This window comes from Sardina pilchardus, chromosome 15, assembly GCF_963854185.1.
Source record: "Sardina pilchardus chromosome 15, fSarPil1.1, whole genome shotgun sequence".
NCBI lineage: Eukaryota > Metazoa > Chordata > Actinopteri > Clupeiformes > Clupeidae > Sardina > Sardina pilchardus.
Genome location: NC_085008.1, coordinates 15182273 through 15196938, shown reverse-complemented (window position 1 = coordinate 15196938; position 14666 = coordinate 15182273). Strand labels below are relative to the sequence as shown.

Genomic DNA, 14666 nt, shown 5'->3' with positions numbered 1-14666 from the left:
TCGAACCTACCTCTGAAGTTAAACGGACATATTCAGACATGCAGGGAGGTGCAGGGAACAGACCACATCTGTGTATAAGGGGTAAGATTAATATTGCTCACAAAGCATATCTCCAGCATCGCTCCACTTGTGGGATTTGCTCTCGGGCCTGAAACTGTGGCTTTGCCTGTGATTGCATTCTGATCTGTGGCCAGTCATGCTGATGTGATTAAACACAGACTAAATGCCCAGAGAAAGGCAAACATTTTCAGAGCGGACGCCTCCATATTTGAGCTCTGCGGGGGCAGTTGGGCCTGCGGGGGAGAGAAGAGCAAGGCCAGAGCGCCCTGGCGTAAGTCCCCCTTCTCTCTACTCATCTCCCCCAGTTGCTCACTTGAGCTGTTGTCTGGCGCGCCTGACAAAATGGACCACAGCCAAGTCCAGCACATGGACTGCCAACCAGGAACCGGAATAGAGCACCTCAAAACAAGAGGGAGGTGGATTACTATTATTATTAAAGATCACACTGGAGCCTCACACACTATGTGAAGACCCCGGCACGTGTCAGTCCATGACAGATGATGAGGCAGTTTCCCCCCCATTAATCCATTTCTGAGAATTTAACAATGAGCCCTGCCCACCACACTCCCTGGCTGTTGATTGGCTCTGGTGGAACAGCCTGATCTGATATTATGACATCACAAGATCAACCCACCCACAAGGAGCCACACACACCGAGCAGGGGGTTACTCTAGGACAGTCCGGTACCTTCCTCATAGCCCACTCAGTTCCCTTTTTTTGCAACGGTCAGATGTGTCACTTAAAAGCAACGGTCATAAGGGTCAGAGGAGTCACTTAAAACCACTCACTACTGACACCACAGCCTTCACCTCACTGGAAACGTCCTTCTGCTTAACTGTGTAAGGCCACGATAACCACTGTTTTGGAAAAGAGATAGCTGAGCTCATGGTACTACCGTGATTTAAAGTTAACCAAGCAGCAAACAAGCAAACACATAAATCAATCTTGTCTAAATAAATGCCTATATAAGCACGCTGTGCTTAACAGGGCCTAAAGACTTATGTTGGGGTCAAAGAGGATTTACATCACTGAGTACATCAGTCAAGTTCAAAAACAAAGTTAGTCGTAGAAAAGCTTAGTTATCGATACAATGACATTTACAAGATGTAGTACTATGCCACGTGTATACATGCCATAAACATAACATTATATCAAGTGTTGATAGGCAGACATGGCCATTTAGAATTAGACCATTAAAAACACACAATGTGCTGCTGCCCTCTGCTGGCTGCAGACATTTGTTCATAAATGTGTGCGGAACTGTTGGAATGAAAATGGAATTTGCTTAATGAGCATCAGGTCCTCTTAGTCTTTAAATACATACACATCCTGATATGCTGTGCTAAAAAAGACTTAGAAGGCCATCAGAGTCATGAGCAACCAAACACTTGTCTATTGAGTGGGGGGACTGAGTTTTACTTAACACCAGGATTTCCAAGGGTCTTAAAAAGTCGTATTAATTATAACTAACTTATTGCAACTAATTGTAATATGAATTATAGGCCTTATAACGTCTAAAATGCATTAAACTATTATACATTAGGCCTTAACAAATTTAAGTAGGTCTTTATTATGATAACGCTCACTACTTGTACAACGCTGATTTAAGTTTTCTGGTGTCTTCTCCAAATTGGCCGGCAGGTCGGGCAGGGTTCATCCAACCTAGTGGACTGGGTAAACCCAGCCTGATCTGCTGGCGATTTGGATTTCATCCTGCAGCTCAGGCTGGAAACCTGCACATCTATCTCTCCTGCTTCCTGTCCACATTTCCTGGGTCCAATCACAAACTAGCTTATCCAAAAGGCACACCTGGATCGTCGGTCTGATTGGTTGAAGGACTATACAAATGCGCACAAATGAGAGTCATTTGAACTCAGCCCATTGATCACGCCTCTTGTGCAGTAGAAATAAAGTGCAGACACCCCAGACTAATGTTCAATCTTAAGATTGATTTTAGTATGGTGATAGCCAAACTATAAATCTGGGACTCCTGGGACTAATTTCTGGTAAGGGCATGAAGTTGGTCTTCAAGGCACTTCATAATGGTCCAAAAAAAGGTCCAAAACTGAACTTGTTGAATGCCTTGCAGGAGGCCTGGACACTCTTTGATATCAGTTCTGTTCAGCGCAGTTAAGATGCTGACGTTTCAAATGTTATAATAAGTACAGCTTGTGGACTACAGTAACACAACCTTGTCAAAGATGTTAAATATCTATCTTCATCAAACATCTTCAATTCCACAGATATTTGCCTTGGGTTACAATTGGACTATTATTTCCCAATTTCCTTGTCTACAAAGTGGAAGTTGTTGGCATCAGTTGGTGCTGAATGATTCTGAACTGCTCATCTGAAGGTCATTCATTATATGGATGGAATAGAGGAAGCACACGCAACAGTTTTGCCTTATGCTTTTTCTAGTGCTTAATACACAGGTTCTTACTTTTTGAATGTTTTTTGTTGAAGATTAGTTTGTTACTTATTTTTATTGTGATACATCTCCTATATGAATAAATGTGGTATATTCTGATACAACAGTAGCATGTAATCCAAAGTCGTTTTGTTTGAGTATTTCACTTTTGGAGAGCTGACAGTGTTGCTCTTGGTGCCAGCCAAGTTGGAGCTCTGAAACAACACTGGAGTTCCACCGGTTGGTTCCAAAACACCTGCGCTTGTGCCAAATTCTTTCACTTCAAGTAACAATTTTATTTGCAAACGTACAATAGGGACAACACATTTGTAGGTTTCTGAATTTATTAAAAGGCATTCATAACACAAGTGATACACACAATCCACAATGCGGACAACAGGGTTCTCGCACATTCCTGAGTGTCTCACCTCACTTTCACGTCACACTTGTCACCCCAAAACACAAAAGAAAAATAAGACTATTGGAATGAAAGTTCACCAAAAAAAACAAAAACAAAAACAAAAATAAATACATCAAAGGAAAACAGCAATATTAAAAACTCAAGTAGACATTCGTGTTTGTGAGGCTCTCTTAAGAGAAAAGACAAAATTTCTTTTTTAAAAAAGGGTCATCTGAAATTTACAAAGCCTGCGTAAGCAATGTACAAGCTGCCAAGCAACACGATACTCAAAGAAATTACGGAAGTGAACAATGGCAATTAATATCGTCGACCAAAAGCTCCTCCTTGCATCCCACTGCCTTGCATCATTTGATTTGGCCGGTTTAAGGCTCCAGAGATCGACTGCGACGTTCCCGTTTGCATATATCCACCACGACTACAGAGAGGTGGGAAAAAAAAGAAACCGATTAAGACAAAGCAGAAAATCATTTTAGGAAGAAAAAATACACTTAAGAAAACAAAGCAGTAACAATGACACAAAAAGAATCTAACAAAATGTTCGAGACGAGTGTTCCTTACCTGGCCATTCCTCCTCTGCCCATATGAGTCTGACTAGGTATGCCCCGGTCTCCACCTAAACCACACCGGGGAAGTCATTGGAGAAACATTGGTCAGGCAATCCATAGACTTGTCACAATTGCAGGGAAAAAATATCCTTTGAGAAATCCTATGGCTGTTCCACAACAAGGACAGTGCCTGCATCTGTAGAGCACTTCATTATTATACGTCAAAATGATGCTCAGTGCTTCTGCATCATAGAACTGCTGTACGAAGACAACTGAAGTTCAGCAATCAGTAAACATAAACTTGCTAATGAAGTTTATGGGTCAGTTACAACGACCTCTGTAGGCGCTGTGTTAGCTTGTGGTCACAGACAATTGAAGGGTGCAGGGATGTTCGCACAGAGCTGCAAACACCTACTAATGTCAGATTTTCTCTCTGACCCTTGGCATTGGCGATCAACAGTTAACTATTACTTTTATTTGAATGCTTTATTTAACTATTGCTTTTATTTGAATGCTTTAATTCAGTTCAGTAAATATGCAATTTCCTTTCATATTAAGAGTGAGATGGTGCAACATGAGACTTTTTACAAAGATTTCAGAAGAATGCAGGTCTCCCCTAACGGAGATATTGTTTTTTATTGCACACCCCTACAAGAGAGACTATTTCAGAGGAGCTAACTCTAACAAGCCAACCCATGGAGTCAAGAGGCTAGAGATCTCCTTAGGCCAAAACATTCTCTAACAGCCTGCAAGGTGAAATTCTTGGCAGCTTTGAAGACTGTACTTAAAATTGTTCTACTAATAAAAGACTTTCTTAAAAATTCAACAACATTCTAACTGGTTAATTTAGCGCTACTTAAAACTTGGAAATCAAATACAGGAGGACAGATAGAGAAAACATAACCAAACATATTTACCCACACATGCCGTTTTCGTCTGAATACCTGTTTTTGGCTCACCTTGCCAGGTTCGATCGCCGTCCATTTTGCGTCCAGCCTCCCAATCTCGGCTATCTCTGGAGGTACAAAACAAAAACAAGACGACAACATTAGCTATCATAACTAGACTAAACATCAAGACTAAAACAGTTACACTAATGCGGTCTCGGTCACAATGAGCTTCTGTTGCAAGGAAAAGGTAAATGGTATAATCTATCAGTAATTAAGTCAGCAATCTTTCAATAGCATACTGAAACAGTGGCGATTCTAGAGATTTGTAACAAGGGTGGCCCTAGTGGGGCACTGGTAAATTCAAGGGTGGCATCTAGATAAACAGAAACAGGCTCAAGTTGTTAAATAAGCACACATGCATGAGTAAATCCATGCACCCAAGCACCATACTCATAAATTGAAGGACAAAGAATGTTAAAGGCCATATTCTCACATCAAATGTCTTTGCAATTGGATAAAATGTCAAATACAGTTTTCAGCTCATTTTCAGCTCTGAACAAAATCCGTTCATAAATTAGGCCATTTGAGCAAAAGTGGAAGTGTGAAATGTTTTTTTGCCAGTGGTTCTTAACTGGTCTGATTTTGGAACCCATAATTTCACAAGTTCATAAAGTTGTGACCAACTATATATATATATTTAGCATTCAGGCCAACGAACATAAGACAAGCAAAGTGCCTGGCCTATTTGTGTGGAAAATGCAGATGTTTGGCATTACATTTGTGAGGTCTTTAACTGCTGATATTACCTCAGAGTACTACTCGACAGGTTTGTCTTTGACAGGGGTGCGTTGTTTCCAAGTGACACTTTAGTTTGGATGGTTTTATGCTCTCATGTGCACCCTACACTGTCTTATTTTGCCCAAGGGTTGCAGCCAACTTGCGTTTCACATGATATCTTACAATTATGCATACTTTTATAAAATTAGCTCCCTAACATTATATCTAACATGACCTGTCACATAAACATTGTCTATGTCCATGCCATGGCAATGGCTGACATAGGCTACGAATAAATGTTATCAAAATAACTGGCCAATGATAGATCTGATCAGGTAGCATTTTAAATTGGCGATTTTTAATTTCTTTTTAGCCACAAGCTCCGCGACCCATCACTCAGATCAGTACCACAACCCACTTTTGGGTTCCAACCCACCAGTTAAGAAACACTGGTCTAAGCTATAAACTTTCCACAATGTCAATATTACATTAGGGTAGTAGACCATTTACAATACAACATAACAATACAACAGTGTCGGCTGAGTAGGTAGAATAGGCAGATATAAAAATTTGCCTATTACGTGATTCTACAATTACAATACTGGGTTTTGTGTGTGTAATAAGATAAATGGGCACTGGCAGATGCGATAGGTAACTATATGTTTTAGTGTTAGCGCAAGCAGTAGCCTGTAGGCCTATTGTAAACTCAATGCTAAAAACAATAAGCCATGTAGCCTATAACTGCAAGCATGTTTGCTAGATTGCTTATATTTCTGAACCCTGATATTTCAAACTAGTGTGCTGCAAGTGCATCAAGAAATGTCTCGCCTTTGACTGTTCATGGTGAATAGTACACTAGGATTTTGGGGTGGCACCTGGGGTGGCCAATTGAATCTCAAGGGTGGCCTGTGCCACCCGGAGCCACCCCTCTGGCTACGCCCCTGTACTGAAAGTCATTGAGGTAATGCTGTTAGGCAAGAACTTCTCACCTTGGGTTTACGCCGCCACCGCGCTTCTCATATCCACCACCCCACGACTCCCGGGAGTCTCTGCCATGTCGGTCACGATCTGAGAAGTGCTGTAGATAAAAGCAGTCACAGTCATTAAGTTTCCTATTAATTCCAAAAAAACAAGTAACTGGAGAAAGACATTTAGTGAACAGCTAGTGCTTCATACCTGTCCTTCTCTGTCTCCTACTACGTTTCGGGTATTGTCCCTCCTAAAGAGAAAAACAAAACGAGAAATATACCACCATCAATAAAAGCCAACCAGGACACTTAGTACTGAGGAAAAGGTGTGAAGGCTTCAAATTCCAGAGCCGTGCAATTCCCCATCACACCTGTCCATGGCCGAGTCATCCTGATAGCGCCCGCCACGTTCCCTGTGGTCGAAGTCCTGATAACGATCCTGTCTGTTGAAATCCGAGCGTCCGTATCGGTCATCCATAGCCATTCGTTTTTCGGGCCATTCGTCTTTCCTGGAAGGAGCCCTAATTGGAGCGACAATTCAGCTATTACTATCTGGCTCAAACAATGGTTGTTTCTATGACTTTTAAACTGGAACACGGTCAGCTTGGTGTAATATTCCAAGCTCCACATTCTGATTCCAGAAACAGAACTGTTGGTTGAGCTGCAAAACTCATTCCATTGATTTAAATGGGTGTGGGAATGTTCCATACAGCGATGGCCACATCATGCACACTGCAGCATTCCAACAAACCGCTGAGAGTCGATGTTTAAACTACTCAATCTCTATCCCATAATACGCAGACAACAAATCTGCCACCCACAGGCCTCCCACAAGTCGGCGGTCGCTTACCTGCCGTCCATGTCGTAGTGGCGCTTGAGGGGTCGGCGATCCTGCTCGAAGCGCAGCTGGTCCTGCTGCCGGCGGAGTTCCTCGCGCTCGCGGTGGATGCGCTCCTGCTCGCGGCGCCGCTCGTACTCCACGCGGAGCCGCTCGCGCTCCAGGAACTCCCGCTCCATGCGGTCGGCGTCCAGCCGCTGCTTCTCCACCTCCAGCCAGTTGCGCTTGCGCAGCAGCCGCTCCCGCTCCTCCCGCTCCCGGAACAGCCGGATGCGCTCGCGCTCCGCTCGGCTGTCGGTGGGACGCTCGCGATCACTGGGAAAGAGAATCGGCCGAGATTACACAGATTTCGAACACAATAATTACCATTATTATGACCCCATTAAAAATCCTCTCAATAGCAGTAATCGCAAAAAAAAAGATGTGAGTGCACAGACCAGTGATTGGCAATTATACTTAAGTATCTCTTTAAAGACTCAGGAAATACGATTCCCTCGAGCTCCATTCCCCTTTAAGGCCCAATTCAAAAGCGAAAAGCTATCTGTCTGGTATCAAAAAGAGAATCATGTTTGTTGTACCCAGAATGCCTGCGTCTCTCCACCTCCCGGATCTCCCTCTCGCGCTGCCTCTGGCGTTCCCGCTCGCGCTGCTCTTTGATCTGGTCAAAGGACAGGATGTCTTTCCGGTCCTTGCTGGAGGACTTGCGGTCGCGACTCTTGGTGCTCTGAAAGAGAAGGCCACATTTCATGACTTGTGTTCTAATGCGGACCTGGGGTGCGTTTCCCGAAAGCATCGTAAGCCTACGATGATCGTAAAGTCCCTCTTACGACCGTCTTAAGATTTGCCGACTGTTTCCCGAAACCATCGTAGCTTAAGAGCATCGTGAAAACACTCGTAGATCTACGAGTGATCCAGAGTTCTCGTTACTGCCTAAGAGCGTCGTAACGCTATGCCTCAGTGGAGTAACCAGCAGGATATGCAGGGGGATTACAACTAAGAATATAATGATCCAACTTACTTTACCATTCTTTATTGTAAATTTACTTCTGATGATTCAGATTTCAGCGTGCAAAACAGCATTCATTCAATGGACATAATGTTATTAAAACCGGACAAGAATAGCCTACAAGTTATGAAAGGAGACGTTGCCAGAAAAATTTGCCATTATCTTTTTGTGTAGCCTTTTATTTTTTATTAGGCTTATGAGGTAAAAACAGAGAAAGGAATATGTGACAATAGTCTGTTCTGCGTCAAAATCTAAGCCTATAGGTTATGTTATTTAAGTCTACACATTTCCTCATTTTCTTATCAACCTCTTTATTCAAACGTCTGCTTATGTGACACGAAACATTATTGCACAGGCAGCACACCGTGCTCTCACAAGTAGGTTAGCAAAGAACTCGCATAAACGATGTAGGAGTAAGCTAGCCGAAGCCTAATATACATATATCTTCCAACAAACAAAAACGGGGCAACAATCTAATGTTAAATAATACAAAAGTATGTATGCGTGTGGTATATGGCCTAGGCTAATTGGAATGCTTACATGCAGATGTCAATGGTTTTCTATTTTCGTATTGATGTTAATTAATGTATAGATCCTAAGTTCAGACGGTGGCTTAGCTATGACGTGCAGTCACCTGACATCACCATCAAATTAGGGGATATTTCAGAACTTTTATCGTGGACAGCTCCCTTAAGAGCATCGTAAGAGCAGTGCACGCGCGTTCACGCTACGAGCATGTTCGGGAAACAGTCGGCAAATCCTAACGATCGATCTTAAGATGAATCGTAGAAAACCCTCGTAAGAGTGTCTATCCATCGTTATCGGGAAACCCACCCCTGGCCCACGGTAGGGTAGTTTAACTCCGCGTTAAGGACACGTACCCTCTCTTTGCTCTTGGTTTTCACACTGATGACAGGCTCTCCTTTGGATTTGTCCATAACCACGGTCCTTTCATCCCGTCCTGGAAAATAAATGAATTAGTGAAATTAGAAGAGAAAAAAATTAACAAAATGTATGCATGCACGCGTCACACAACCACAAAGTTCTGAGTTCAAAAGAAAGTATACAACAAAGACCAGCAGGCTACATGTAATCTTAACAGAGAGAGAATCACAGAATACAAAAGTATAAAACTAACCTTTTCCATCTTTGCCTTCCTCGGACTCCTCTGTCTTCTCATCCTTATTTTCAGTCCTTTAGATGCAGCAGAAAAAAAATAAAGTTATAAATAAAGTTAAAAAAAAAACAAAAAAAAAAAACAGAAAACACAAAATAGACACAAAACCGAAAACCACGCAAGAGAACTCACTTTTCAGACTTGGAATCTGTGGAATGACGCCTGTCGCTCCCAGACTTCTTTGCCTCGCTTTTCTCAGCTGGTTTCTTACCGGCAGGCTCATTCTTGGCCTGCAAGAGACATCAAGCATTGATGACAGACTTAAACAAGATCAAAATGAGCTTTAAAAATACCGTATTTTCATACTGTCTCTTGAGAAAAACCTGATTGCTCACAGTGACATTTTGAGGTAATTTTGCCAAACAGGCAAGACGCAATACAGAGATGTTACATATCTTTTCAAAATTCAATCTTTAGAACAGCTACAGCAATATAGCAAGTCCCCTTATAACTTCCATTTCTCTTAAGTTCAAACTCTGAACTATGAACCATCCCAATGATCAGGTGTCGTTCTCCAAGCACTGCAAATGCAGGCAGATTCACCCACCCTCTCCACGGAGATCATTCTCCCGTGCAGCTCGGTCCTGTGCAGGTGGCTGATGCACTTGGTGGCCTCGTCTGTGGAGCTCATTGTGACGAAGCCATAGCAGCGAGCGCCTGGGCTTTTGGCATTGGTTACCACTTTAGCACCAACAACCTGGTGAGATTACCCACAATGAGAAAATAAATCAAATGACATTGTCATCTTTCCTGATATGGACCACATCTTAATATATAAGTAAATTTCAATTACAGTCTACTATTGACAAAAGCCTTTTTGACTGGCTTCACCTGTTTATGGGACACTGGGCAAATCTCTCCATGGAAGAGAAAGGTTTGGAAATGTAGTCTTTTACCGGTGATCAAGCATAGAGGCTTGAGGGTCAAGTAGGCATGCCTCTACTTGAAGTGTCAAGTAGGCAGACATCTTATAACTAGACAACATTGTGTTTGATTGATTAGATTGACAACCTTTAGCCAGTAGATTGGCCCATGTTTAACATTCGAGTACAAGGGTAATGCTCAAACAAAATGAACAGGTTGAAGATTAACTGAGAACCATGGTCAATTTTCCAGCCATCTGTTTATACATACACAGATGTCAACCTACCTTGCCATATTTGCTGAACAAGTTCTTCAGATCTGTCGCTCGTGTGGTAGACGATAAGCCGCTAACCCACAGATTTCTTCCACTACCTGCTGGGGCTAACCACACACACACAGCATGATTGGAGTGAAGTAAACACTTCATGCAACAGTAGGTAGGCAAGGTAGACATACTGACAATGAAGATATAAAAGAGGTCAAAAACGCAAACCTTTTTCATCCTTAGACTCAGGCTTGCTAGCTTTTTCATCATCAGAACTAAAGACAGAAAAACAGACTTGATGAATAGGAGGCAAGTCTAACGCAACATTTCAACCTGGCAAATCATACCCACCTTGTGCAGACAATGACGTAACAGCAAAAACTACAGCATTCTTGACTTGTGGGATTTAACAATGATGGACAGGCAAATTGATTTTAAAAGCCTCCAAACAGGCTCGGGGCAGTCAAGGAAATTTGCAATGCATTACTTAACGAAGGGGGTGTGGGGTAGGGTATAGGAAGGGAGTGACAACAAAAATGAGAGCTTGAGACGGAATGCACAGGCCACTACATCTCCCAAGAGCACCAAAAAAACGTGTTAACAAAAGGAACCAATGTAACAGACATAGCCATTTTGTTTTTTTCTAGTAGACATAAAACAACAAACCTCTTTTTCTGATCATCACCCTCAACAGAAGAGGACTCTTTCAGTGCCGTAGCCTCTGCAGCAGACTCTTCTGTCTTCGCGTTCTCACTCTTGCTCTCGGCTTTACAGCCCGTTTCTGAATCAACAGTGCCCTCAATGTCATTTGAGCCTTTCTCAACAGCACTAGCCTGAGTGCTCTCAGTTTCTGTTTGAGCGTCCATGTCTTCTTCGTGGCTGACTTGCTCGTCCTCGCCTTGTGATTCGGCCTTGTTAGACTCGGCCACGTCCTGTTCGAGATCGCGAGACGCCGTGGACATTTCTCGCTCCGTATCGACGGCCTCATCGGCCGAGGTACCGAGGTCGCGCGCATTGTCTTCCTCAGGAACGTTGTTCTGACTGTTCTCGACGGAAGCTTGCTCCTCTTCAGATGGGCGCTCTTCTTTAAGGGGCTCTGACTTACAAGACCCGGCTACTTTCTCATTTTCTACGGATTTAACAGGAATAGAATGGTACAGAGTTTAATTACTTCTGAAACACAGCAATGGTTAACGTGGAACTGGCAAGGCTGGAAAACGTAGTGACCCTGGACTCTGATATCAATATGCAATGTATTTCACACCTTATGAAGAGACTGGAAACACCAAAGGAACAGCATAATCAACTAAATTTCTGACAAGGTCGCCCTAAGCAGTTCACCTGGTCCAAGAAAGAGATGGCAGAAAAGCCACAAGACACCAGCGTGGAGAACGAGTTGAGTCCATCTTCATTTTGTTTCAAACTTCCGTGAGAGTCCGTGATGTGATGAAACTGTGCAATGTCTTTTCACAGGAAGGTGTTTTCTGTCTTTCCATGTTGTATAAAATCAAGGAGTCCTTTAGCATCATTTTGAATGCATAAACAGAGTCCGAATAAGGATTTGACAATCTTTTGTCCATTGTACATTTCGCTTGATAGACGTCCACATCTTCTTGTCTTCTCAAGGGGACCTAGAAACACTGCACTTCACCTGCAACAACCAGCTGACCTCTCCAAGTTACTCACTAGACCACCAATTGCTGGCCATGTGCATGACCTTCAGATATGGGTCTCAACCAGACACCAAAATATGTCAATCATACCAAAAAGTCAGAACGTATCATTTTTGCTTGTTCATCCGGTCATGCTCAAAACCAGCAATTAACTTTGGATTTCCAGTCTCTTTCTTTAGAAGTCCTAGACCATAATACTATGTTCAGGGAGCTGCTGTAAGAACTTATGGCAAGCAGGAAAAGCCTGCAATCAAACATATCCAAAACCTTGAAAACAGTACCTATCTCTTCTTGAATGCCTTCCCGCTCTTCGTCTTGTTCCTATGAAAAAGAATGACAGATGAATAAGGGTGACAAGCACTAATGACACTTCTTGCAAAACAACAACACCTTCACTAAATTTAAATTTAAATGCAAGACTTGAAATGCAAGACTTGCCTGTTTGAAAGACTTAGCATCATCCTCTTCAGCAATATCCTCCTGCTTTAACTCCATCTCCTTTGAGGGCATAAAGCACATCATTGTATTATGATGACTCAAAACAGAAGAGACACAAAATGGCTGGGGCTAGAACAGCTGACAGTTAATACTGCAACACACCTCGTCATTTTCGTCTGTTGGTGCAAGGAATTCAGAGTCTTCATCTTCATGGTCATCCTCTTCATTGCCGTTTTCTTCATTCATGTCACAATCCTGGTCGCCTGTGGTAACACCATTGTCTATGTCTGCTTCATCCAATACATTCATGTCCCTAAGGTCCATTTCCTGTAGGCTGTCCATATTCCCATCAGTGTCATCCTGAAAAGAGTAAAAGTCCTTCTCTTACATATAAGATACATCCTTACTCACACATAGCATTGGCTTCTATCAACATTTTATCGAGTTCACACCTGCCCATCTCCTGAATCCTCTTCTTCCCGTTCATCATTCTCCTGTATTTTACCTGCAGAAAGTCACATTGCAAAATATCAATTCACCATCACAATCATATATTTAGACCAACCAGCTTTTTTCCTCCAACGTTACCTTTTGGCGTCCTTTTTGGCGTTTTCTTTTGCGTCCCTTCAAGCGGAACGACAAACTCATCCGGATTTCCACCTTCCTCTTCAATAGCCTGATGATTGTGCAGAGAGAACGTAATGTAAAGTGTGTTTTGAGCTAGAATATTTTGACAAACAAATGTAATTTACAACGATGTGGACCACTTCTAATGTGCTGACAATAATCCATAAATTCCCGCTCGCATATTCAACATTGACTGAGATTGAGAACGCTGTAATCTGTGTTTCGACACTAGCTTGCGCTGTAACGTCAAATGAACGCTACGTTAGGTAAATGGCTGCATGGTGTTATTATGTAATGTTATGGAATATTGCTTTGACTCCTGAAGTGCTGCAATGCATCTTCCAAGTGCACGCTATAAAGCTTATCACCATATACCACATCGTGATCTGAAAAGTACCCTTTTAACGTTATGCAGCACTGCATAAATCAAACATTGATTCTCGTTAGCTAGCAAAATTAGCCAACTAGCGTTACCCGATGCCAACATGTGTTAGCTGGTTTGCTAACAAGACGACTTGTTGACTTTGTAGGCTAGCATTTACTCGCCTCCACACTTCGAGTTGTCTACACATACAGGAGTTAGATGGTGATTTCGTCGTCAAAGTTTCCGATCGTTTCAACCAGCTCAAACCATACCTTTTTCAAACGTTCAGACAGTATGCTCTTGTTGCCGCTGACGTCCAGGTTTCGCCTTTTCAGCTCTGCCTTCAAGTCAATAACTCTAAGCTCGGAGAGTTTGCGAATGCAAGTGCCCTCCGGAATCTCGCCGACCGCTGACTCCACTGTCGCAGAATTTTCAGACATGATTGAAAATTACTCTGACAGCAAAGTGTAGACTATTATTCACGCCACTTCTAGCCAAAACTAGAACACGAAACCAGACAGCGAGCTCTAAAATGGCGTTCGAACACACTTGCAAATGCGCAGACTGTGCAAATTACGCATGCGTTAACGAGGAATCCGAGCAGACTTCATGCTCAACAGCGCCATCCTCAGGTCACTTGACCTACTCTTTTTCAAATGTCCAGGCCACCCATTCATATTCCATAGGCCCAGACCAAAGAATGTCCCATCGACCAAAGAAAAAAATCAGTAAAAATGGCAAAGTCTAGTTAGGATTTTTATAATCCTCCATGTTTGTGAGGGAAGGACTACCGGAAATGAAACTAACCTTATTCTGTCAGTCAATGAGTCAAATCAGCTCAAATATGTTTGGCTATTTGGCCAAACATATTTGGCTTATCCTACACCTTTCCATAAAGGTTTACTTAACATCTGACTATCAGTTTTTCCACAATCTTGTGCACAGACATGTGAGTATTATATAACCTACTGTAATCAATATTTACAATGGCTTACATAGGCCTACCGCACATGTAATTGTTAGGTTGTGAGATTATTACCAGGGTGTCACCTTTAGGTGGCCATTTGGCTTTGGTAAGGGGGGTAGCACCAAATAAATTGCTAAATGGGTTGAAAAGGTAGGCTATAACACACAATCAATTCTCATATAACACTTTAAATTAAGGAACACATTTTAAGTAATACATCACTAATAGCCTATTTGTATGAATTGGTGTGCATAACAAGGTCAGTATTAAGCACCTTTGCCATTTATTAGATCTTTATTGACAATTTCTTATTCTTAATCAATAGGCCCTTTATTCTTGGTAAATCCTTAATAAGCAACTAGCTGGTCTTGATCTATCT

The 14666-nt window shown here is 42.3% G+C and overlaps 1 protein-coding gene across 5 annotated transcripts; it reads right to left on the bottom strand.

Annotated features, from left to right (window-relative positions):
• Positions 1-2793: 2793 nt before the first annotated feature.
• On the bottom strand, positions 2794-13874 carry safb (scaffold attachment factor B). 5 transcript variants are annotated; one of them, XM_062555442.1, is made up of 21 exons: positions 13593-13874; positions 12918-13005; positions 12782-12834; positions 12492-12707; positions 12330-12389; positions 12173-12212; positions 10885-11347; positions 10447-10493; positions 10240-10334; positions 9637-9786; positions 9222-9319; positions 9051-9106; positions 8794-8873; positions 7485-7630; positions 6919-7221; positions 6440-6589; positions 6277-6319; positions 6090-6178; positions 4351-4448; positions 3447-3501; positions 2794-3303 (listed from the first exon to the last, which is right to left on the bottom strand). In XM_062555442.1, the coding sequence occupies exons 1-21, from the start codon at positions 13758-13760 to the stop codon at positions 3186-3188; spliced, it is 2616 nt and encodes an 871-aa protein (XP_062411426.1). In that variant the 5' UTR covers positions 13761-13874; the 3' UTR covers positions 2794-3185. The 5 variants fall into 5 exon arrangements, with proteins under 5 accessions (XP_062411426.1, XP_062411428.1, XP_062411429.1 ...); XM_062555444.1 differs by having other exon boundaries at positions 4378-4448; XM_062555445.1 differs by having other exon boundaries at positions 4393-4448.
• Between the last annotated feature and the right edge of the window lie 792 nt (positions 13875-14666).